The 27,974-nt window shown below is 32.7% G+C and overlaps 1 protein-coding gene and 1 long non-coding RNA gene across 2 annotated transcripts; one reads left to right on the plus strand and one right to left on the minus strand.

The window, feature by feature from the left end:
• Positions 1-1,312: 1,312 nt before the first annotated feature.
• On the plus strand, positions 1,313-27,749 carry LOC120215626. The gene is made up of 4 exons (XR_005524975.1): positions 1,313-1,428; positions 10,685-10,693; positions 22,669-22,678; positions 27,738-27,749. It is a non-coding gene; the product is annotated as an uncharacterized LOC120215626 (long non-coding RNA).
• On the minus strand, positions 1,391-4,152 carry LOC120215625 (transcription factor bHLH74-like). Its single transcript, XM_039213259.1, has 6 exons — positions 3,377-4,152; positions 3,046-3,267; positions 2,898-2,963; positions 2,661-2,729; positions 2,095-2,166; positions 1,391-2,001 (listed from the first exon to the last, which is right to left on the minus strand). Exons 1-6 carry the CDS (start codon positions 3,881-3,883, stop codon positions 1,603-1,605), a joined length of 1,335 nt encoding a protein of 444 aa, XP_039069190.1. The 5' UTR covers positions 3,884-4,152; the 3' UTR covers positions 1,391-1,602.
• Positions 27,750-27,974: the final 225 nt, after the last annotated feature.

Genomic DNA, 27,974 nt, shown 5'->3' on the forward strand with positions numbered 1-27,974 from the left:
CTCACTAAGTGTATACTTAGAGAGTGATTATTTTCACACGTATGTAAAGAGAAAATATCAGAGTAAGGAGCGCTTGACATCTTATCTATCGAGAAGCACGACTACAATATCAGTAATGACATCTATATGATCTATTTGATTTTTCTAGTTGGCATATATATGTTATAAGTATTTGGTATAAACTTTGCTTAGACATATTTGGAATAAGTTATAAGCAGTTTTTAGACTGTTATATTGGTTACACTTTGTAGTTATGAACTGCTAGGTTAGTGGATAAAAATGGACTTAGTTTGAATATCCGACAAATAGAAAGATATTTTTTGTGATTAAATGAATTATGGTTTATTATTTAGCAATAATAGTTTTAAAGAAATATTTTTTTATTGATTTTTAATAAGGGAAGTTTTGTAAGTTTTATGTGACATCTCTAACTCGTGTTCGATGACGGATATGAGAAGGGAGTGTTACATATCATTTAAGGCTGATATGTTTTTATAATATGGAAGATTATATTTTAAATACAAGTATGAACTGAGATATAAAAATATATTTAAAGAAAAAATTAAAAATAATTTTAAACTGGGTTTAAATATTTGATGTAATTTATAAAAAGTACTAGTATATATTCGCATGACTTTAGATAGTTTTTTATATTATTGTTTATGTTTTATTAAATTGAAGCCAAGTTTTTTTTTAATAGAATCGTCTCTTAAATTGTTAGTATGATGTTAATGATTGTTCAAACCGATAAGTATTATTTTTTATATTTGAATGATTTTTAATAAATGAAAGTATTTGCATAATATAATATACTAAAAATTATATTTTATATTTTATGAGACAGAATCATTAAACGAAGGGCGATTTATAGAATAATCTCTTAAATTGTTAGAGTATAATTTTATAATTCGTATGAATGAACAAATATCCACATCAATTTTAAAATGAATTGAGTTATTGTATAAATATATTTAAAAAGAAATTAATTTAATTTAATTTTTGTTAAAATTATATAATAATTTCATATCGCACACATCTCATTTATTTATGTTGCATTCTTAGCATGTAATAATCGAATATTGTTTTGATTACCTTTAAATAATAAGATAATGTTATTTGGAAAACTAACGAAATAATGTCCCAAATTGAATAAAATTTGAGTATTTATTTTACGATGAATGTACTACAAATGGAACTATTCATTTACATACATACACACATACATATATATATATATATATATATATATATTGATAGATACAGACAATAGCAAGCATAATTATATAAAATTTAGAAAGTTGATCTAATCTTCTTAACACAATGTTCCAATCTTTCACACAAAAATACCAATAAAAAATAAAAATTCCATCAACCAAGCTCTTGCTTCCTATTCTAAATATACATGACTTGTAATTCTAACAACAAACAGTTTAAAAAAACACCTGTACAGCTGAAATAATTCTGGGTTATCCTTGCAATTCTATTTTCTTTTCTATATGAGAGCTTATCTGCTTCTACTTGAAACATTTGAAATGTTTGGATAGGAGGAACTAAGCTTTTTTTTTCTTATCTTATTTTCTTCCACATATCAAATCTCTGGTTTTAAACGACCAGTGGAACAATGTCGAGAGGCTTAAGGTTAAACGATGGAAAACCGAGATAGAAAATGTAACTATATTCACTTTGACGAAAATCATTTGGTTCGAAACCGTCCATGTTTGAACCGGAATAAAATCCCATTTGAAAAAGATTTTGCAGCTCATTGTCTAGCACGGTCCATTGATAAACGGAATGTGTTAGAATCTGTATTCTGATGAGGAAGAGATTAGGAAAGGATGCTTCGACATCCCTTTTAATACATGTGGTAAGGGAGGGAATTGCGGCTTTGTATTCGGGATGCCTGAAGTTGTTCCGGGAAAGATGTCGGGAGAATGCGTGACTGGGGTTCATCCCCGGACCAAATCCGAGAGCTGCAGCACTTCCACTTCGTGTATGAAGAATCTGTACAGGAGGGAAGGGATTCATGTTGCGTCCTATATATCAAATCATAATTGATTGTACAATATCTTGGATACATATGGAAGCATAACTTACATCTTTGGATAAAATTCTGTCTAAATCAAGGTTTAGCTCTGGGTTGACAATGGCAAGTTTCATCGATAAAAACTGCATTGCAATAAGAAGTTAAATACACAATTGAAATTTAGTATATTATGATCCAAGTAACAATGTCACAAGCACTGATTCAAATATACATCATTGAAATCCATTCACGTTTGTAAATATGGGATAGTTCTCAAAGTAAACATATGTATGATACTGCAAAAGCTGCACTGTTAAGTCCTGAAGGAGTTCGTATTTCGTTACAAGTTGAATGCAAGATAAAGTTTCCATATGAAAGATGTGATCATCTCATAAAAATTGCAGTCAAGGATGAGATATAAATTTCCATTTCTTATTCAGAAACAGAAAAGTTAAGCAGATTTTCCGAATGAAGAAAAGTTTGCAAGAGATTTTGATTCAAAGTTCTCGTTTAGCTACTTGGTTGCATTAGTGAAGACTAAAGAACTATACCTAAACAAAAAAATCAATGGGAGCTCAAGTGAATGATAATTTTCAATCTAAAGGATAAATACTTAGCTCCAATCTTAGTATCATACCTCAACCTGCTGTTGCAATGACTGGACATAGTTGATAATCTCATCAAGCATTACAGCTTTCCTTGTAATCTAACACAATGACGCCAATACAAATAAACAAGATTCCATTTCATTTTGAAAGATCTTAATGCTATGCAACGTTACTCGGGAACCAGGATAATATTTAGAAAATCATATTCGCATACACTTGTATGAATGTGTCAAAAGCTACATAGATATAATGCAACCTCTGCTTACCTTATTGCATCCCGGTACGAGTTCTTGAAGCAATCTCATTCTCTCACTTATCTTTTCCCTTCTCACCTGCAAACACGAAAATTCCCAGATTCGTCTACAATGCAAGTAACACAAATATTGTTTCTTCGATATCGAAACAGGAAGTTACCCTTTCTGCCAGGCTATGACTATTTGTAGCCTGACCCCTTCTGGCTCTCACATTGATATAAATCTCTTTAGGAGCTTCTCCGGATTGTGATCCGTCTTTATGTTGTTTAGAAGCTTGCTTACCACGTGAATCACCACCTGTTTTCTGTTTCTTCCCATTCTGTTCTTTTGGACCATCGCAGCTGTCGCTAGACAGATCCATTCGAGGCTCCTCATAACCATTCTAATGCAAATAACAAAGCTGAATTACCATGTCTGCGGTGTCATAGTTCATCATATTGCTTCATTTATTTGACATTATTGTAAACAGATTCATAGAAGCATATATATACCTTGCATGATCTTAACGGAGAGTTGGATTCAGGAGATCGTTTTCGGATGTTTCCATTAGGAGAAGAGCCCACAAGCGCTTCTTCTAAGACTCGGTACTCATCAAGTGATCGCAAACTGTTTGTTAAACCCCTTCCATTGCCACCCTCGGCGTTTAGAGCATAATTCGAGGGGCACCTGCTGTTGGCGATTTGGTTGCATTGCGGTAGGCCAAAGGGACCAACCATTTGAGACAAATTTCCACCATCAAAGCCACTAAGCTTCGGCACCAGCTCAACAAAGCTCGGATGAGATTGATACTGGGAAACATGGGAAGTCCCACTAATTCCCTGACGTTCCATCACAAGATAGTAATGGGAAGCCACTGAAGAACCTCCAAGGCTTTCACTCTGTGAAACATTTGGATCCCAACCAGAACCTAAGAAAGGACCCAATGTATTTGAAATCTTGTTGAAAATGGATATTGAACTCATTGCCAATCCAATATCATCACCATTTTCACTAGCCATTTCCCAAGACTCCAAAGCCAAAAAGAAAACTCAAATTCTAAGGAAACTCAAGATGGTTTGACCACATTTAGTTTGGGGATATCTTGCTGAACAAGAACAAATAACAATGACAGCTTTATAGAACTGAGAGAATGTTAAAGTAAAAAACCTCTCATTGCATCGTCTTGGAGAAAAAAAAAGTGAAAAGTGGAAACCCAATGCATCTGTCACAATTTTTTTTCTTCATAAAGACCGATATTTACCTCTTGTTCCAATAAACCCTAGGATCAAATCTACTCTGCTGTTAGGGGGAAAAAAGGAAATTCTTTCCACATGATAATAAAGTACCTTTCAGAGCATAAAGTGGAACATTGACAAACAATGGCATTAGCTAAGTTACACCTAATCAGTGTAACAAAAAAAGAAAGCAAATTCCTTTTGTATCCTTCTAGCTTAGAGAAGAACAATAATTTTTTTCAGGATCAATTCATATAGAATGAAAAGAAATCTCTAGCAAAGAAAGCAATCAAATATTTTGTAAGTTTTGAATTAAACCCAGAAAAGGAATTTTGAGAAATGGGTGTTCCAAAGAACGACAAAAAAGCATTAAATTCTAACTTGAATTATGCAAGAACTGAAATGAAGCATAGTGTCAGTCACAGTCCCCTCAATTGGATGTTTGATAGTACCTCCAAAAGCATCAAATGCTAAAACTTTTTTTTTAAGTTGCGTAACAAGAAACCAAAGTCACCAATTTGGAACTAGCACAAAAATAATAAGGTGACGTTTGGTTCGATGGAATATTTATGAGAGAATTAAAATTTGTGAAAAAATTAGAATTTATGAAGGAATTAGAATCTGTGAAAGAATTAGAATCTGTAGGAATTAGAATCTAATTCCATATTCAGTTTGGTTGGTAGGAAATATAATTAAAATCTAATTTCATATTCTGTTTGGTTCACAGACATGTCAGATAAATTTCATTTTAGTAATGTAAAATGACATAATTATCTTTCTTTTTTATGCTTTAATTTAGTTTATTTTACAACTTACATGTAGTAATATATTATAAAAAATTTAAAAATAATTAAATTTTTATTTTATTGATTGATTATTTATTTCAATAAATTATAAAAATCATGCTAATAAACATTATAAGTTAAAATCATCGCAATCAAAATATGTTAATAAGTTACCAAAAGATAGAGCAATATTTCGATACATTCCAATCAGAGTATGTTAATTAGTTACAAAAATATACAAAAAACTATTTTTATTCAATATATGAATCAGAAACTCGACCCGACACGACTTAAAATAATAAAAAAAAATTATTTTTATTCAATAAAAACATTGACTTAATTGAAAAAAATTATATATAGTGGGGTATTATTGTTATTATTCCTAAATATATAAGGTAAAATTATATATTTTTTTCGGGTCGGTTTGGTTTTTTTCACCCTAAACCCGAACCCGACCCGAATATCACACTTAAAAAACTCGACCCGAATATCACACTTAAAAAACCTGACCCGACCCGAACAAAATAAAGTTTCATCCGACCGACCCGAATATATGAATTAGAAATCCGACCCAACCCGAAATAATAAAAAAGTATTTTTATTTAATAAAAACATTAACTTAATTCGACCCGACCCGAATTATATATATATTCGGGTCGGTCTAATTTTTTTCACCCTAAACCCGAACCCGACCCGACTCGACCCGAATATCACACTTAAAAAACCCGACCCAACTCGAACAAAATAAAGTTTCATCCGACCCGACCCAAATATATGAATTAGAAATCCGACCCGACCCGAAATAATAAAAAAATATTCTTATTTAATAAAAATAGTGACTTAATCCGACCCGAATTATATATATTTTCGGGTCGGTTCAGTTTTTTTCACTCTAAACCCAAACTCGACCCGACCCGAATATCACACTTAAAAAAACCTGACCCAACTCGACCCGAATATCACACTTAAAAAACCCGACCCAACCCGAACAAAATAAAGTTTCATCCGACCCGACCCGAATATATGAATTAGAAATCCAACCCGACCCGACCCGAAATAATAAAAAATTATTTTTATTTAATAAAACCAGTGACTTAATCCGAACCGACCTAAATTCTATATATTTTCGGGTCGGTCCGATTTTTTTCACCCTAAACCCAAACTCGACCCGACCCGACCCTACCCGAATATCACACTTAAAAAAACCTGATCCAACCCGACCAAAATAAAGTTTCACCCGACCCGACCCGATCCGACCCGAATATATGAATTAGAAACCCGACCCGACCCGAAATAGTAAAAAAATATTTTTATTCAATATATGAATAAGTTACCAAATGATTGATGAGGGTAGTATGTTCAAATTTCAATTCCCTCCAACAAGGGAATTGAATTCAATTCATTTTTGGATGGAATTCACTTTCCCTCATTTGATGGAATTGAATTCCATCAGGGATTCTAATTCCCTTGAAAAACTTGAACCAAACATGGAAAAGTGGTGGAATTGGATTCCAATTCCCACAAATTCTAATAGATTCCATCCAACCAAACGTCACCTAAAAAAAGCATCAAATTTCAACCCTTTTTTGCTTTACATCCTAAGAAATGCAACTGAGCTATAAGCCTAGAGAGAGAAAGCACATAAGAAACGTCAATATTTTTATTAAATGTTAACAAATGGCTTGATTGAATGTATTTAAATAGTTGAATAATCTGATTGATAATTTGTTTAAATAATAGTCAAAATAAAAAAGAATAATTAAATGATGATTGATATAGTTTATCTTAAAATTAAATAATAAATTTATTATAAATATAGAAAATATGTAATTGTCTCAGGAAAAGCGGACTAATATACTGCTAATATACGACGTTAACAGATATATTAAAAGATATTTAACAAATTCGGTTTAGTGCTACCGGAAATGTTGAGTAATAATAATGTTGTAGGTGGAAATCATGAAGAAATATTAAAAAAATTGACAATCGGCAAACATAGCTTGTCGGCTTGTATCGATACAAATAAAAATGTATCGATCCATAACAGTATAACAGGTAAAAATATTATCAAACCGATTTCATTATGATAAAACCGGTAAAGCGCTACCTAATATGTTTAAAGTATTGATTCTATTGAAATAAGTATCGACACTTTTGGAATTTAAAAGAGAAACAGTAATAGCGCCTATAAAGTGTCGATACTTTACAAAAATATATCGATCCATTACAATATAACAGGTAAAAATATGACAAAATTGGTAAAGCGCTATCGGATATGTTGAAAGTGTCGATACTTTAATATAAGTATCAACACTTTTGGAATTTAAAAGATAAGCAGTAATACGCCTATAAAGTGTCGATACTTTATAAAAATGTTTTGATCCATAATAATATAACAGGTAAAAATATGACAAAACCGGTCTCGAAATGAAAAAACCGGTAAATCACTACCATATATGTTAAAGTGTTAATACTTTAATATAAGTATCGACACTTTTAGAATTTAAAAGAGAAGCAGTAATAGCGCCTATAAAATGTCGATACTTTATAAAAATGTATCAATCCATAACAATATAACAAGTAAAAATATGATAAAACCGGTCTCGAAATGATAAAACCGGTAAAGCGCTACAGATATGTTGAAAGTGTCGATACTTTAATATATGTATCGACACTTTTGGAATTTAAAAGAGAAGCAGTAATAGTACATATAAAGTGTCTATACTTTATAAAAATGTATAGATCCATAACAATATAACAGGTAAAAAATATAACAAAACCGGTCTCGAAATGACAAAACCGGTAAAGCGCTACCGGATATGTTGAAAGTGTCGATACTTTAATAAGTACGCGTAAAATATTATCGATAATTTTTAAAGAAATAGGGTTTTATCCTATCGAAAGTATCGACACCTGACATAAAAGTATAGACACTTTGGTAGTTGTATCGATTAAATATAAATAACATATCTGGTTAAAATATAAAGGGCATAGCTAAATTTTCTCTGAAAATAGATAGAATACGACTGAGTTTTTGAGAAATCGAAGCGTAATTGTTGTTGCATTTCAGAAGGCGTTTCTAAAGCGAAGTTTGTTTGTTTGTTACTGCAGTCGAATCGAAAAGTATATTGTCGAATCCCTAGTTTTTTATTATTACAGAAATCGGAAATAGGGGTATTATGTGTTGTTTGGGGTTTTGGAAGTAAAGAAGCATTTGAGACCGATTACAGGTAGAAAGTGATATTCTAGGTAGATGATAAATATCGATACTTTTATTAAATATTATATGTAGAAAATGATATTATAGGTTGTATAAATGTGACGATACTTGGAGTATTGAGTGTTCTCATTTGTTTGAAGGAAATAGGGATTAGGGTTTTTGGGTTTGGTTTAGGGATTTCGTATCGAAGCCAGGAAGGATTTGGGACCGATTATAAAATATTATAGGTAGAAAATAAATATGGATACTTGTATATAATATTATAGGTAGAAAATGATATTGTAGGTTGTATAAATGTACCGATACTTATAATAGTGGCTATTTAAATTCTTTTAAAGGAAATCGTTTTACTACAAGAGTAGTTATCGATATTTGTATATTGAATAAAGTGTATGTAACTAGTATTTGATTTTGATTTGAGTAAACTGATATATGAAGGAAAAATGAAATCAACAGATCTTGAAATTGTTGGTGGCAAAGATGACTTTGGAATTGAGGCCAAGAGTCGAAAGCAACCAAAGGGTGGATATATGTACTCTAGTAAGTATCAATGTATTTCTGTTATTATTTTTGAAATGATAATTGGATTAAAGTATTTAAGAACTTTAAATTGATAAAAAAAATTAAATGTTGACAGTATGACCGAATGCTAAAGGATGAAGGAAGCTGACAATCACATCGGTTCGGTATGTAAAATGAAATTGACATTGAGTTTTATTTAGCGTTAATGTATTGATTAAGAAAAGTTTATGCTTAATTTTAGGCGAGAGATGATGTGTTGGAGAAATAGAAGTCGATGAGTGATGCTGAGAAGGAACCTTACATCACACAGTCAATGATGGATAGACAATAATACAAAGCTTGGAGGAAAGCACATGAAAAGAAGGTATTCATTAAACTTGTAAATACTTTGATACAAGATATATAGAACAATAACATTATATATTGTTAAAAAATGTAGGAAGTGTCGTCAAGGTGCAACTTAAAAAGAGTTAATTCATTAATTGAACACCTTAAATAGAATGAGCAATTGAATGTGCTGAAAGAAATGAGGTTTGGATCCTTGATAGGAGTGAGGGATCGACCAATTCGGAGGGAATTGTGTCGATCGTTGATGGAGCAATTTGATGTCCAATAATGTATGGTTAAATATGGTGATTATTCATTTCCTCTAGGGGTCACACGTGCTGCAACCATATTGGGGGTTTCAAATAAAGGCAAAAGTGTTGTAGAAGTCAGTAAGAATAAGAGCTGGAAATCACTTGCCTCCAAATATGATTTGAAGAACAAGGTGACATATGCTGAACTTTAAAAGGAAATAAAAAGTGGATCTTACGAGGGGATGACCTGAAGGCCCAAGTTCTATTGTACCTTGTCGGCATCTTTTTTTGTCCAATGGGTGATACATAAACAAGCAAGGACAATATGAAGTTGATTTGCGATGAAGGCTTGAAAGGTGAATTCAATTGGGCTGAATATGTCCATTCGAGATGATTGAATCAATAATCAGCTTTTAAAAGGGCTCTCAGAGATACCTGAAAGGGTGTATAACAATCTTAGAGGTAAATGAGTTGAAGAACATTTTTGTTTTATATATAAAATGATAGTATAGTTATTATATAAAAATAATAAATTTAATTATAAATGCAGTTTGCACTGTTTGATTTTTGGTCAGACCTTAATAGTGTGTCGGCATATGAAAGAACCAAAGTGGCACGCATCCGTGCATGGGGGAAGGAATAGGTGGTTAGAGTGATGGCAAAGTTGAAGTTGGATAGACCGAGGAAGCAAGAAAGGGTAATAAATGTAATTAAATAATATTAAGTATATAATCAATGTCTTAATATTGTAATTTAATTTTGAAGGTTATTGACAAGGAGACAGTGGAGGAGGAAGAATAGATGGTAGTGGGGGGATGACGGTGAGGGGGTGACGGTGAAGGAAAACATAGTAAAATTGACATTTTGATGTCTGAATTGGAGGATGTAAAAAAAATTCATTTTGATATTTCGTAAAGACAATCAAGAGTCGAAGAGGAAATTGAGAGGCTTAAGGGGGGGAAGTGGGTGGAAAAATAGATGGAGTGGTGAAAGAAGTTGTGGAGTTGAGGGGTAAAGTTAAGATGGCGATCGGTGGAAAAATAGAGTGATGAATGAAGTTGTGGATTTGAGGGGTGAACTTACGGGGGTGAAGGGAGTGATTGAGAAAAACGTGGATGAAGGGGAAAAATGAAGGGTGAAATAAAAGTGATGAAGAGTTATGTAGAAGAGAAATACGATGAATTGAAAAATATGAAGAAAAAATTATGGAGGAAGAAGAAAAGATGGAGGAAGTGAGGAGGAAGTATGTGGATGTGATTTATATACTGGAGAGTGTTATTGATGCATATTTGGATTCAAAATGTCATGCACCAAAGAAGAAGTAGCAGAAGGTAAGTTAAATAAAAGAAAACGTAATTTGATTTTTATTATATTGTTGTGACAAAAATTTGTATGCAAAATTGTAGGTTGAAAAAGCAGAAATTCCTAGCGGAATTGGTGGTTACGAGGCTACAATGTGTGATTATTTATAGAATAGTAGGTTAGAATCGTCATAAGTGAAATATATTACTTTGTGAATGATATTTTAATATTTCATTACAAAATATTAATCCTAATGCTTCATACAGACATGTTGTAATCTCAATGGGAAATCAATTCACTGATGTATCTGACGTTGCAACGTTGAAGCCTATGGAATGGGTTGGCGGTGCGGTAAGTAGAAAGTAAGAAATGTTAAAACCTAGTGAGTGAATATGTTCTGATTGTTTAATTGTTTTTCTTAGGTTATTGATTTGGTCGGCTGGACATTAGTTTACGACTCGAAAAAGTTACTCGGGAAGATTGGGCATATTCCATGCTTGGAAACCATAAGCGGCTACCTTCCATACCACTTAGCGGTGAGTTAAATTAATAAATGTTCCCAAAGTCATGTTATAGACGGTAAATTAATAATGATTGTCGCGTAAATGCAGCAACAGGCATTGGATGCCAACGGCAACGTAATTGTTATTGGTTCTGTGAGCTTTTGGGGTTCCATATTGGATGACTATATGAAATTCACAGAGTGTGACAAGGTAAGACACCATACAAATTGCAAATGATGTTTTCGGTTATATAATGTTGAATTTCGTCGATAGTCGTAGATTGTAAATGACTTGAATCTTCGATTCTATATTTCATCTAAAATCACTTCGGTCATGTTTGAAAAAAAAAACAAGTAACGCAGATGAAAAAGATTCTGAATATCTCATTTGGTTCAATTGGGCTGAAATCCTATGAATTTAAAGTATATTCCTGAATACCCCTGATTGTTTGGGTAATGGAATCACTCGCAGTAAATCTGAATTTAGAATTATTATGTATAAAGGTTCCTGAACGTTTTCCTAAAGCACACGAAAATATAGTGGGATTCTAATGTATCAACATTAAATGTCTGGCTAGATCGGTTAGTAATCGATTCTCCTCAATATGACCTTATTCCAGGAATTCGATCAAATTTCATAAGTTTCATGTTATCCAAAATGATAACTACAATGGCCTCTGGAAATACTTGGATTCTCTAGTGTGTTCCCTACTTATTACTGAACTGTTTTATTGGTTTTAATATGTGGTACACCGAATTCATTGGTTATTCTTTTATGGATGCACCAATTTAATGTGATAATTTATGGAATATGGCTGCTATCTAATTTTTGTTTTGAAATGGTATATGATTACCATGTTTTTGGATTTATGGAATTTATGTCACGGTGCAATTGAATTTTGGAATTGAATTACGATGGAATAGCTCTGATCAAGCTAAATGGGCCTAATGTGACTCTTGAGGGCCCCAAGATGTTTCATTAGGTCGGCTTTCCTTTGCTGTGTGCTTAGGGTAAGCTATATGGACTTATTGACTTGGGCTTAAGGATACAAGCTTCATAGCCTATCCTTAAGTCGGCTTTCTTTTTGCTATGTGCATAAAGTAAGCTATATGGAAAATAATTTTGGGAACTACTGATGGTGTACCAGAAAAGGGTTTAAACTATGATTTTCAAAAGTTAAACTCTTTTACGAAATTATGAGATTTACTGGACTATGATTTGTACCTATTATGATTTTATTATACTGTTGGAACACACTAGACATCCTATTCGATCTCCTGAAAATGTCATACTTTGAAAGGTTTCTTATGAACTGAGATTCATGGCTTCTACTCGATGACCTTCTAAGGGAACCCCAAATTATTCTGCAAGCTAGTATACGTATGATTCAATAAGGAAATTATATGGCTTTCCATTTATCTATATGTCATGTAGCATCATCTGGTAGTTCTGTATTACTGAGCTTTCCAAAGCTCACTCTATTACTCACCTTTTCAGGTTAAAACAATTGTACCAGTGCATCTATCGACTTCAGTAAGGGAGTTCTTCCGGCGTGGTTGCAGAGTATGGTACTTGTGATTAGGGGGCATGTAATTGTATTTTGATTTATATACGAGTTTGGAAATCTGTTTTATTTTTTAAATAGTGATAAATGATTTTATAAGTTTACATGTTCTGATAAAAAGTTTTAAAATTTCCGCTATTTTTACAGTGGGTCGCTTCGGTGGCCCTAATGTGACTTCCCGAATCAGATCGGGCTACCCGCATCGGTCTGTGGGGGTTACATTTAGTGGTATCAGAGCTATGGTTTAAGTCAAAATTTTTCAAGATAGACCGGCCGGTCGAATATCAAAATATGTCTGATCAGTACATGCCCCTAGACTGCAATCATACCTCTCTGAGCCGAAACTCCAGGGCTGAGTCCCTATCTGTAACGAATAAACTGAAGTTTCTATCCGTTAAGGCTATACTTGTACAAAAAGAAATATCAGTAACATCTGTCTTAACGCAGTAAAGTACCTTAGCCATGTGAGAGTTATTCATCTGAGAAATTCTGACTCGACTCCAGAAATAAAATTGAGATATGTTGCTGCTCTACGAGCCTATTCACGTAACCAAGGATGAATTGATTTCACAAGGATAAAGTTGTTTTGATTACTTACTTGGACTGAGGGAGAATTCTGAAGAGATTGATTACTCGAGAAAATTTTCGTTCAGATTCTTTTATTGAAATGAGGAAGAGTTCTGATAAGAATGTATACTCAATTGGTTAAGGATTAGTGGAGAATCCGTATTTCTATAAAAAGCTACTCGAAGATATGGAAGAGTTGATGAAAGTTTCATTTCTACAATTATGTGACATGAATGAATTTCGAGGACGAAATTCTTTTAAGGAGGGGAGAATTGTAACACCCCAATTTAGGGGCTAAAATTAAGAAATTATAAAGTGGCGGATTTAATTGATATTTTGAAAGAAACATTGGGGATTAAATTGTAAAGTTTTAAAGTTGGCAGACCGTTTTATAAAGTGCAGGAAATTCAGTGGCTAAACCCATGATTTAACCATTTCTTATATATGATGAATTATAAGCTCCTCCCCGTGCGCAGGTTTCATATTTTCCAGATTTCCCTTCTCCAACAACCCAACTTCCAACTCTGATCTACTCGCCGTTCGACCTCCAAACGACGAGCCAAAACCACCATCATGTTCGTTGTCAATCGAGGAACAAAACCCCTCAAACCTTTCGTCGTGAATCATCGCCGTTCGTCGTGAATTTCAGTCGGAGGTATCGTCGGTAATAACTCGATTTTAGTAGGTTTTTCATCGATTCACGACGATCGAGTCATCTGTTTACGACACCTCCCGCACCATCGTGTTCGTTGCATTGTTCCGAGTTTGCCGGTGTCATCCTTGGTCTCTGTCGACGGTGGCGCGTGAGGAGGTGAAGCGGTCAAAGTTTCCGATTTGTTGAAACCGAGCTCTCCGCCGTTCAAAATTGTGAACCGAGCTTTGTAAGTATCTCGAAATCGCTCAAAAAAATTTTTAGAAATTTTTCCGGGATTTTAGCACTGTTCACGCACCCCTACGCGCCGCCACTGTGCGTGGGGAAGAAAAAAATGACCGGTTTGACCGGTTTTGGTGCATAGTTGACCGGTTTGACCGGTCACAACCCGACCCGACCCGTTGACCCGATTCGAACCATTTACCCGACCCGTTGACCCGACCCGACCTGTTGACTCGACCCGTTGACCCGTTGACCGTTGACCCGTTGACCGTCGTTGACCACTGTTGACCAAAACTTTGACTGGCTTTGACCGGGCATTAAACGACCTTTGACTTCGACCGAGTATACCTATCCTGACATTTTTCGACGTTCCAAATCCGATTCCGCTGTTCGTTTTTTGAAATTCGAACCCGAAGGCCTCGAAATTGCCAGTCAAACCCGTTGACTTTGATTTTGACCGGAAATTCCAAATTTCCGAAAAGTCACATTTTATGCTTTCGACGTCCTGAATCCGAATCCGAAGTCCGTTTTGCCAAATTCGAACCCGGTAAGCTGTCTTTCATTGATTTATCAACCGATTTGATCCGTTTATCGCAATTAAGCTCCGTTTCTGATATAATTTATGTTGATATGTATATGAGGAATTATTTGAAGTTGAATTGAAGATCAAAGGCATTCGAATGGAATTTTTATGGTCGATCGGTATTGCACGGAAATCGAGGTAATACTTTACTACCTCTTTATGCTTTATGGAACATGTTGATATTGGTAAATGCATGAATAAGATAATGTTGGTCACTTTTGTGGAGTTGAATAATTTATTCACTCGATATGAATGTGGTAGAAATTCTGTAACTGAATACGGATCGAATGACTAAGATAAGAGATTGATAATTGTTAGAATTACATTACAAGTTTGTGATAGGTGATAAAGAAATCAGCTCTGGATTTGTAACTTATATTTTATATCATCAAGGGTTAAATGTTAAAGATACTTGGATGAAAAATTATGAGAATACTCCGATATGGTAAAATTACGAAATTACCCTTATGTTGGAAAATGATAAGAATTGCCATGGAAGTTGGTTAATAACTCTGAAAAGACATATTGATCCGATATAACTACTGATGTGCATAAGAAATATTAGTTTTATTTGGAAATTATGGATAACCGGTTTTAATCCTATGAGAGTTTGTGAAGGAATCATTTCAAAATCAAAGAATGTTCGGGAAAGCAATTGATCATAGGATCTCTAAATTATAATTATTTTCGTTAAGTGCTAATATTGAAATTATCTGGTTAAGAAATTACGAAAATGCCCTTGAGAGATAAAATAGTCTGAATTGACCCTGCATGAGAGAGTACTTTGAGGATTTGTACTTAATTCGATTAAGTACGAATTTAATTGTTAAGATCCTGTCTTTGTACAGAAAAATTTATAATATTCCGTTTGTAAAATCTGAGAAGACACTTGACCCGAAAATATTCGAATAAGGAGTAAATACTTGAAGAGTAATTTATCGAAGGTATTCTACTGACAGAATTGTTCGAAAGGACTGAAGTAAATGATAAGATTGAATCAAATAATAAGACCAGATGGAAGGAAATGATTGAAATATTCTAGAATTATAAAATGACCAAATTACCCCTGGAATGGAAATGACTCAAGAATGTCACCAAGCTCAGGAATGAATGGATATACTCAAGCTTTGAAATGAATAGAAAAAATGTTAAGCACCAAAATGACCAAAATGCCCTTATGACCTAGAATAAGTAAATGTCTTGGATTAATTAAGAAATCCAAATAAACATGGATGTTGTGCAACCAGTAAAAGTTGTGGAACGCAACTTAAGTGATTAACCAACGTTAGTACTATATCATTACCTGAATGATATAAGTATCACTTGAATGTTTGTTCATCTTCTCAAATTTGGATCGATGATAATTCTGGAAGTACTTGGCGCAGCTCAACTCTAGAGCGCATACAGTACTAATAAGTGGGTAGTCGTTAGTCAAATCAACCACGAATACCAGAATGACTTTATTATATGAATAAATTGAAATGAAATGAAGTACAACGTGTATTTGAAATTCAGAAACGTCTGAATTATTCTGGAAAACTTTAAAGTAATCGTGATAGACTTGCTTACCAAACGAACTAAGTAACATCAATGACTAAGGATTAAATAGGTGATTTGATGAGTTTGGAAACACTGTTGAACTTACATGATGAATTGTCATTATGGGTTATGAGCCATGGATCAAGTACGTCAGTATTTCCTGATATTGTTGAAACGTGGAAATGAAATAAAGACCGTTGGAAGATTTATTCAGTGATGATTATGGGGATGATCTATGGATCTGTACTATGGTATTAAAGAGTGAATACACTGGAAGGATAATGAATTGACTTGTTGACTTGCATCAGTTTGAGAGTTGTGTAACTCGAGTTGTTTGATAATATGATCGATAGTCGTAGATTGTAAATGACTTGAATCTTCGATTCTATATTTCATCTAAAATCACTTCGGTCATGTTTGAAAAAAAAACAAGTAACGCAGATGAAAAAGATTCTGAATATCTCATTTGGTTCAATTGGGCTGAAATCCTATGAATTTAAAGTATATTCCTGAATACCCCTGATTGTTTGGGTAATGGAATCACTCGTAGTAAATCTGAATTTAGAATTATTATGTATAAAGGTTCCTGAACGTTTTCCTAAAGCACACGAAAATATAGTGGGATTCTAATGTATCAACATTAAATGTCTGGCTAGATCGGTTAGTAATCGATTCTCCTCAATAGGACCTTATTCCAGGAATTCGATCAAATTTCATAAGTTTCATGTTATCCAAAATGATAACTACAATGGCCTCTGGAAATACTTGGATTCTCTAGTGTGTTCCCTACTTATTACTGAACTGTTTTATTGGTTTTAATATATGGTACACCGAATTCATTGGTTATTGTTTTATGGATGCACCAATTTAATGTGACAATTTATGGAATATGGCTGCTATCTAATTTTTGTTTTGAAATGGTATATGATTACCATGTTTTTGGATTTATGGAATTTATGTCACGGTGCAATTGAATTTTAGAATTGAATTACGATGGAATAGCTCTGATCAAGCTAAATGGGCCTAATGTGACTCTTGAGGGCCCCAAGATGTTTCATTAGGTCGACTTTCCTTTGCTGTGTGCTTAGGGTAAGCTATATGGTTTTAAAAATACGAGTTTAAAAAGCTCTACTACAGTATGGTCTATGGGATTTACTGAACTATCATTTAATTGGTGTACCTATTATAATTTTATCGTATTGATGGAGCACACTAGACATCCTATTCGACCTCATGAAAACGTGACTGTATGAAAGGTTTCTTATGAACTGAGATTCATGGCTTCTACTCGATGAACTACTAATGGAAACCCAGATTATTCCGCAATTGATATACGGTTGATTCAATAAGGAAATTATGGTTTCCCATTTATCTACATGACTTATAGCATCATCTGGTAGTTCTGTATTACTGAGCTTTTCGAAGCTCACTCTATTACTCACTATTGCAGGTTAAAAGATTGTACCAGTACAACTATCAACATCAGTAAGGGAGTTCTTCCGACGTTGCTTGCAGAGTATGATACATGTGATTAGGGGGCATGTAATTGTATTTTGCTTTATAAATGAGTATGAAAATCTGTTATATTTCGAATACTGATAAATTTTATTTTGTACTCATAAATGATTTTATGAGTTTACATGTTTTAAGAAAAGTTTTAAATTTTTCGTTGTTTTTTTAGGTAGGTTGCTCCGGTGGCCCTAATGTGACACTCCAGATCAGATCGGGCTATCCGCATCGGTCTGAGGGGGTTACACTTTGGATTTTAATTTCTTTTAGATTAGTTACTAATTAGAATTAGCCATTCAAACCCTTATATTTTTGGCCCTTTAAATTTAGTCACTCTTTAGAACTTGACTCTTAATTAGGTCCTTTAAATTTTAGAATTTTTTAAATTTAGTTCTTAATTTTAATTTGTCATATTATAATTAAAATTTAGGTTTAGAATTTCATTAATTTGATCATTATACTAAATTTATTGATTAGATCAAAGACCTTAAGAATAGGTTTTTTAGTATTAATCACTATTTTATAGTAAATTTGATCACTCTAAGTCTAATTACTTCTAATTTAGTCCAAATACTTCTAAAATTTTTAGAAACTCATTATAAGCACACAATTGAGATTAATTAAAAATATTTGTTTATTTTCTACAATTAAAAAGAATTCTCCTAAAATAATTGAACATTCAATTTTAATATTGGTAAATAAATAAATATTTTTAAGTTTTTACTTAAAATTAAATTAGGCCTCATTAATTAATGAATAAATATCAAATCATCCTTCCTTAATAACCCGATTAAATGTTTAATCCCTAGTTTTTAGGTCTTTATTATTTGCTTTCTTTTTTAAAAAGCTTTTAAATGACATTCTTTTAAACATTTTTATTTAAACCATATGAAATGATTCTCCTAACATAACTAGGGAGTCACTTTCTTCGTTAATAAAAAATAAATAAATAAAGTGTCATATTTTCTATTTTTTAAAATATAGAAAATGCTAATATTATTTCAATTAAAACATAAGAAATAATGTAATAACCCAAAATTTTGGTTAGTGACCAAAATATAAATTTTGAAAGTTAAGTGGCTAAAGTATAAACTATAGAAAAGTTTAGGGACCTAAGTGGTAATTTTACTAAAAAGAATTTTTATTCTATAAATGGATAGTTTACTCTTGAGAGTGTGGTTTTATTGAAATAAGATTCTTGATATGGAAATTGTGTTAAAAGTTATAAAGTGATAAAGTCTGGTAAAAATTTGGTAAATCGGATTGAATAGAAATTTTGAGAAAAGTTGAAGGATGATAAATTAAGCTTAGAAATATTACTTCCACATTTTAAAATTATGGAAAATAATATGGAGCATCGGATTTGAGAATCTATTTCTATGTTCAATTTGACCGTTTGATGAAAAATGACAAGATTGAAATTTTTGGAAAATGGCATGGGAAAAGTTGTAAAGGGAAAAATATTTTGTCCATATTTGACTTTGGAAGATGATAAGGTTTATGTGGCTTGGTATTAAGGTCATTAATGGCAAAATGTACATTTCTCATTAAATGAATATTTTATTATTTAAGCTTAATATAAGGTAAATTAACATGAAATTCATTAGAAATTTCATGAAAACTTAGCCATTTTTAGTCAACATTTCGTGCTACCCATGAACAAGGTAAAAGGATTTTTTTTTTCATTTTTGAGCAAATTCCTTTGGATTTTGGATCATGTCGTGAAATAGAAAATTGTTATATTCGAAAAACGCTATCATTTGATACCATTATTATTTGCTAATTTGGTTTATGTTCAAAGATCCAAAATTCTAGGGTTTATTTTCACATCATGGTTTATGGAATTGATGAAGGATTTTGATGTTATTGAGGTTGTAGAATCATTTCCAAGCATGATTGATGTTTAAAATCACTTATACATGATCATATGAACATATGAAGTTTTGGCCTAACCCTAATCTTGGGAGAAAGAAATGTTTTAATGAAATTAATTTAGGGTTTTGATTGTAGATATTTTATAAGGTTGAATCGAAGTTGATTTCATGCTTGAATCGAATCAAAATCGAGTAAAATCATGAAAACACTAATCTTGAACATATAAAGCATTCAACCTTGACTATAGAGGATGAGAAATATTATGTAGATGATGTAGGAAGTATTCTACAAGCCTTAGAAAAATTTGGGGATCATTATGTAATTTTATGAAAATTGGGAGACCTAATCGATAATTTTGGAAAAGTTATGGGTTGTTGTGTAGTTGTTCAATATTTGATGTACTATGCTGAAAATTAATGTTTGAGTGTTGAAATTGAAGTTAGGATGTGAAATTGGATTATTTTGGAAAGCTTGTAAAAGTTATGGTTTTAAATCATAAATATGAAAAGACTGTGAGCTTAAGTGAAAATATTTTGTGAAATTGGGATAAAAAGGAACTTGAGTGGTCAATTATAAGTATTAAGGCCAAAATTTATGTTGTGACATGGAAATTATATCGAATAAGGATTAGAAAAATTGTTAGGAATTTATTTTCCAAAATATGCCTATGTTAGTAAGATTCTAACATTTGGTTTGAATTTGTATATGTTTGGTAATGATGTTCATTTAGATTGAGTGCTTGAAATCAAGATCAAATATTATTAAATCTAAGGAGAAGCTTAAGGATGAAATGGGAAATTCCAAGGAAGGTTGCAAACTAAGAACACCAGGTGAGTGCAAATTTGGTGAGCTAATGAACATTGGCTTGCGATGAGCCAGTGACGAAGTTACTATGGTAAGGAGTGACTCCTAAATGTTATGTGATTTGTGATGCATGCATATATGTGCATTTGGTGAGCTAATAGAATTAGTGAACTAGTTGAAAATGCAAATTGGTGAAACCTGCTTAGAATTTATGTTCTGGACGGTAAGTTTAGAAAATTACCATAAATTCTAAAACAATTATTAGAGGATAATTTTTATACTGTTGGATTCTTATATCAATTTAGTTTTGTTTAGAACAAAAAAAAACTGAGTTTAGGCATTTAAAAAAAGGTATGAAGTTTTAATCGAGGATAGGTCAGAAAATGGGGCAGTAATTATGCTCAAAACAGATTATGTCGGTCAACTTTGAAAATTTACCATAAATTTTACAAATTGAACTAGAATAAGTTTCTTATATGGATATATTCTTATTTGAGTCTAGTTTCCAATGGTATAAACATAATATTTATTATAGGTTATAGTAATACAAAATAATATTTCTTTAAAGGTAGTGCAAACTGCTAGAATATGAAATTATGAACAATTTTGAGATTTAACCAAATTAGAAGCAAATGATCAAGTTAAAGCTTAGTGAGGCTTACATTTTGACTTGTATATAATGTCAAAGTGAGTGAAATGCATACATAACATTATACATGGATGTTTTATACATCATTGGGTAGAACTTGCGATAAGTCTATCTTATTTATATTGGTATGATATTTATGTCATATATCATATATTTGACATATTCTAAATATGTCAAATAAATATGTCAAAAGTTGAATATAAAATGTATTGATCACTGATTGTTACTTATGATGTTTATCATGAACATATATGATATTTAACATGAATGATATTTTGGGTATGAACTGCCCAATATTAAATTATGATAATATACTTTGCCATTGATGGATCAAATAAATAGACTTTATGCCCAGGTAAGTCATTGAGGGACATGGTAGTATGCCATAAAGTCTAGTATCAGGCTGCATATTCATGATTGCACTAAAGTATAACTAGTGCATATGGTGGGCACGACCTTATGTGTCATATTCAGAACTGCACTAAAGTATAACTAGTGTGATGGTGGGCTATCATACTCGGGTTAGCACTACGGGGCATATATTTGACTCGTGTACCCAGGGACCTCAGGGTTTAAATTGGGTTATAGTTTATTGGTTAATAAGTGATAAACAAGCAAATAAGCTTACGAGCTCATGTGATAAATGACAAGTATATTGGTAAGAAACTTTATATCCGATTATATCATGTTAAATTATGGTAACATGGTTGGAATGCATGTAAAGTGATCACATTGCGTTGAATATTATTACTCATTTATATTTATATGTTGCATTGCTTTGAAATTTATATGATTGCCTCACTAAGTGTATAATTAGCGTGTGATGATTTTCATGCGTAGGAGAAATGAAGAAAATTAGTAAGGAGTTGACCTTGGCATCAATCACTAAAGATATATTTACATGTAACAATGATGACATCCTACTGTGTTCTAAAAGTTCTAGCTGGAATGTATACGAGAATGAAATGTCTGCAATTTCTTAATATAATTAGTATTAATTATAATTAATATTATGATATTAAACTATGCTTAATAAAGAAATTGGTTTGGATTTTAAATCAAACGTGTTAGACATTCTTATTTATTTTATGAATCAAAATTTTACTTAGTTCAATTAAAGAAATATTTGAATTATGATGTGACATCTGTAGCTCGTATTGACTTGTGCATACTTCCTTTAATATAACTAAGAAATTATTTTATTATTTAATTAGAAATAATAATAGACATTTTTAGGTTTTTTCAATTTTTTAGAAACCAAATAATCTTCTAATATTAAAACACATGAAATAATTCTCTTAACATAACAAGGGAATTACTTTCTTCTTTCATCGAAAATAAATAATAATAATAATAATAATAATATTTTTCCTAAAATTCCTCTTAAAATATTTTGAGAATAAAAAGATTATAAATTCAAATTCTTAAATTACTAATAATAGGGACAACAATATAATTGACAGAACCGACTCTAGGCGCTAGGGGGTGTTAATCCTTCGCCAAACGTAATCGACTCATGGACCTAGAATCTCTTAAAACACATACCACTCGTGTCTTTTAAATTTATTATTAAAATTATTTAAAAGGATGATTTCCAGGGTATTCGACCTACCTAATCCCAAAGGTTGATGGGGACTCTAAACTTTTTCAAATGTTTTATTTTCCATCAAATACACAACTCACTAATTATTGCAGAGAAAAAAAAGTCGTCATGACAAGAAGTTCCTCAAATTAAGTAGGCGTGCACCAAAGTTGGTCTCGACATAGGAGTACCGTTGACATTGATTTAGAGAGGGCCTATACCTCGACATCATGTCACATTTTACGGCCGACCCTCCAAGGGTCTTCACTGAGTTATCCCGCTAGGTAAAGGCGGTTGGGAGGGTCTTGAGTAGGAGGCCCGACAGTCGAGCGAGGTAGTGGGATAGTCTAGGAAAGCCACTAAGTTGGCAAGGCCATCATAAACTATAGAAAATAAGGCCAGAGATAGTCAGGGTTTGTGGAGAACCTCAACAATATAGTCAATAAGAGCTAATTAGAATTTAGACTGTGAGGATAAGTCTGAGTATAGGAGGAGACCCTAACGTTAGTCTCTGGAGTGAGCACCAATGATTCAATGAGAGTCTTTACTCATCCAATCTGCACTCAGTGCGAGAGGAGATACCTAAGGATATGTCAGCATGGATCTAGGGGTTGCTTCAGTTGTGGCTCCTTATACCACTTTGTTATAGATTATTCAGGGGTTTAGGGAGTGGCTCCAATATCGACCCATAGACCAACACTATCTGTACATAGAGGTTGAGGGCTAGTGAGAAGTGGTAGTATTGTATCTAGACAGTAGAATAGAAGGAAAGACAAATCAGCGGTAGTTGCAGAGTCGAGGGTAGCCTCTAAACAATATGTAGTGAGATCACGTGAAGAGTACGATGCAGTAGACATGATATCATATACATTCACAATATTCATCATTCCAGGTATTGTATTTATAGATCTCGATTCTACCCACTCTTACATCTACTCTGATCTAGTTGTCAAGATTCATCGGAGATGCCAAGTAGAAATTTAGGGTCAGACCTTCCTAGAAGATGTGATGGAGTTACCCTTTAGAGAGTTCGACATGATGTTGAGTATGGATTGGTTATCATAGCATGACTCTAGTTTGAAGTGTAAAGGTAGATAGCTTAAGCTCAGAATAGATGATAGTACCAAGTTGGTGATGACTAGTGAGAAGTCAGGCCTGTTGAAGACCATATTAGCAATAAATTGTCAGCGGATGATCGATCGGGGATGCGAGGCCTTCTTGGCTCATATGGTCGACACCCAAATTTTAGTCCCAATACTCTGAGATATCCTAGAAGTGTGAGATTTCCCTGATGTGTTTTAGAAGAATTATAGGGTTTATCGCTCGATCATAAGTTTGAGTTTGGCATCGAGGTAATGTATGGTTCAACTCTGGTGTCTATTTCTCCTTATGGCATGGCACAGACAGAGTTGAAAGAGTTTAAGGCCCAAATTCATGAGCTACTAGAGAAGGGTTTCATCCGACCAACCATCTCTCTATTAGGAGCACTATTCTTGTTTGTTAAGAAGAAAGATGGGTCGACAAGGTTATCTATCAACTAGAGACAGTTGAACAAGTTAACCATGAAGAATAATTACCACTTCTTAGGATAGATGATCTCCTTAACTTGTTAAGGGAGTGTGTGTGTTCTCCAAGATTGACTTGTGTTTAGGTTATTATCAGATGGAGGTGAAGAATGCCGATATGGCGAAGATATCTTTCAGGATGAGATACGATCATTATGAGTTCTTGGTAATGTCATTTGGACTCACCAATGCCCTGATGATATTCATAAACTTAATGAACTGAGTGTTCCACCCCTGCCTAGATCAGTTTATAGTTGTGTTTATAGATGATATCCTCTTGCACTCACTACTTGAGGGAAAGCATGACTAGCACCCCCTTTCATTATTCAAACTCTCTAAGATCGACAATTGTATGCCAAGTTTAGGAAGTGCGAGTTTTGATTACTAGATGTTTCATTTATGGGTCATATCATGTAAGTAGATGGCATCTGAGTCGACCCTCAAAAGATTCAGGCCATAGTTGAGTGGGTGCCACTTAAGAATGTGTTAGAGGTGCACAGTTTCCTAGGCCTAGTTGGGTACTATCATCGATCTATTTAGGACTTATCGATGATATCTACTCCGCTAACAGAAGAGCTTCGAGCAGTTGAAGCTATCTTAACTTAGGTCCAAGTATTGACTCAACCAATGTAGGGTAAGGACATCACAGTTTTCAGAGACGCTTCATTGAATGGTCTTGTATGCATCTTTATGTGGGAAGGAAATGTTGTAGCTTACTTTCGACACCATTTTTTAACAACATAAAAATAGAATGACTTTTGACAAGTGATGGATTTGAAAAAACAAATAAAGTTAGAGTCTCCATCGACCTTTGGGTTAGGTAGGTCAAATACCTAAAGATGTTTTTCAAAACAATTTTAAGAAAAATCCTTTTAAAGATAAAATTATTTTGAGGTCTCTTTTCGTTCGAATATCATATGAAAATATAAATCATATTTGTTTTTTATCAAAATGATATCATTTTTCAAATCATATTGTTTTGAGGTCACCTTTCAAAATGGGTTAAATTTGTTTTGAGTTCACTTTTTGTTCGAATATCAAATTGAATCGTGCCACTCTTATCGAATAAAACTTTTCTCGCTCTTCTACTATAGATGTTCTCGAAAGAATACAAGTGAAATGTTTAAAATATTATCAAAATAAAAAAGGTATGTCATAATTTTCAAAAGAATATTAACTCTTAAGAATTTTAACAAATCATTCACACACAAATACAAGGGTAAAAAATATCTAATATATAGATGTGATATAATATTATTCGATATTAACAAATTCAAAGAGAAAAACATATAAATATTTAATACAACATATCCATATTGTAATACCCTAAATATTGAACTAGGGACTTTATTGAAAATATTTAAAAATATGAGGATTTATTTGAAATAATGATAAAAGAAGAGAATGATTTGGAATAATGTTTAGACTAAATTGTATCAATTGATAAAGTAAGAGGGCACTTTAGTCTTTTAGGAAGATGAATGAATTTAAATAAAGGAAAATAAAGCATTTCTCTTCTTCTTCTTCTTTACGTGAGTAGTGCTCTCCTCCATGGTATAAGGTAAACTTCCATTATCTAGTTATTTTATAAATTATGGGTTGCTTTGGTAACATCAAGTGATAAGTAACCTTAATGAATGATTAAAGAAGGTTAAAACTATGAAACGGAGGAAATATGGGAAATTTTAGAAAATGGGTTTTTAAGTGATATGTTAATATATGAGTGTTTGTTGATGTTTATTAGTTGATTTGATTTGTCAAAGAGGTAATTAAAAGATTATAAACATTGGATAATATTAAGAACATATTTGGAAATGTGGTGTGATTCTTAGAATTAAATGTTCTTGAAAGATTTTAGATGTTTTAAGAGGATAAATGAAGGAATGTTGTATGGATAGTTAAAGAAGAGTTTAATATCATTGTATGGTGTATGCATAACAAAATTTAACCTCATTTGGGTGATATTCAAGCTAAAAACTGGAAAATCTAGGCAAGGGTATCGGTACTGATAGAACAATACCGATACTATAGGCTAAAATAGGATGAATTAGCTGAGTAGTATCGATACTGACTCAATCAGTATCGATACCGATGAGGTATTATCGATAATATGGTAAGGGTATTGATACTACGCAACATCAAATCTAAAATTGGTATCGATACCGGAAGGGGATATCAGTACTATAGTATGGTAGTATCGATATCATGGTAAGTGTATCGATACTAGGCAACTTCGAACCTAAAACTGATATCGATACCGTAAGGGGTATCAATACCATAGTATAGAAGTATCGGTACCATGGTAGTAGTATCGATACTATTGAACTGCGAACGACCAATTAGGTTGAAATTGTTATGGAAATTGAGATAATGATATTTTGAATATTCTTAAAGTACAAGGTTAAGGAATATACTAACATTGGGTATGGTACATGTTTTAATGGATGCTTGAGTAGATCGGAACCAAGTACCGGAGTGATAAACTTTGCAATTTGGGTATAATAGCGAGACAATCCAGGTGAGTACATTTAATTATGTACATATATGTTACGGTAGTCATAGTTATATTAACTATTATGTAAGAATGGTGATTACCAAATGGCACTAAGTGTACAAAGTTAAGAAATTCATACTAAGTGTATGAATTTTCGTATTGGGCACTTTGTGTGCTAAAATGATAAGAAATTCATATTAAGTGTATGAATTTCCATATTGGGCACTTTGTATGCTAAAATGATAAGAAATTCATACTAAGTGTATGAATTTCCGTATTGAGCACTTGTGTGCTAAAATGATAAGAAATTCATACTAAGTGTATGAATTTTCGTATGGGAAATATATGTGTATAAGCATAAGAAAATCATAATAAGGACATGGCTTTTTATATTGGTAATGGTTATGCAAACCACACATATTTTAGTTATGGTTGATAAATGGTGGTAATAGCACTATCGATGTAAACCATAGAGTGTTTATTGAATTGAAAGAATCTCTTGATGAGCTACCGTATAGGCACTTCATATGCATTTTAATTAATGAACATGAATAAGAAGTTGGTAAATTACCATGTGAGCACTAAGGGTGTAAATGTATAAGGGTTATAATAAATTAAAAGAGAGTTAATTGATATTAAAAGTAAGTATTATAATAGAAACTATTCCAAATAAAAGATTAAAGGCCTAACTGTGCATTTGACAGAAAGATGTCAATTATGCCAGTTAGATGAAAAGCTAAGTGCCTTTGAGGCCTAATTGTGCATTTGACAAAAAGGTTTCAATTATGCCAGTTAGATGAAAGGCTAAGTGCCTTTGAGGCCTAACTGTGCATTTGACAGAGAGGTATCAATTATGCCAGTTAGATGGAAGGCTAAGTGGCTTTGAGGCCTAACTGTGCATTTGATAGAAATGTGTCAATTATGCTAGTTAGATGAACAGTTAAATACCATTGAGTAAAATAATAATAGTCTAGCTGTGCATTTGAAAGAAAGGTGTTAATTATGCCAGCTAGATAAACAGTTAAGTATCGTTGAGTAAAAGAATAATAGCCTCGTTGTGCATTTGAAAGAAATGTGTCAATTATACCAGTTAGATGAACGGTTAAGTATCGTTGAGTAAAAGAATAATAGCCTAGTTTTGCATTGGACAAAAAGGAGTCAATTATGCCAGTTAGATGAACGATTAAGTACCGTTGAGTAAAAGAATAATAGGCTAGTTGTTCATTCGACAAAAATGTGTCAATTATTCCAGTTAGATGAATGGTTAAGTATTGTTGAGTAAAAGAATAATGGCCTAGTTGTGCATTTGACAGAAAGTTGTCAATTATGCCAGTTAGAGGAACGATTAAACACTGTTGAG

Source organism: Hibiscus syriacus, unplaced genomic scaffold (genome assembly GCF_006381635.1).
Source record: "Hibiscus syriacus cultivar Baekdansim isolate YM2019G1 unplaced genomic scaffold, ASM638163v2 tig00110129_pilon, whole genome shotgun sequence".
In the NCBI taxonomy this organism is placed as follows: Eukaryota; Viridiplantae; Streptophyta; class Magnoliopsida; order Malvales; family Malvaceae; genus Hibiscus; species Hibiscus syriacus.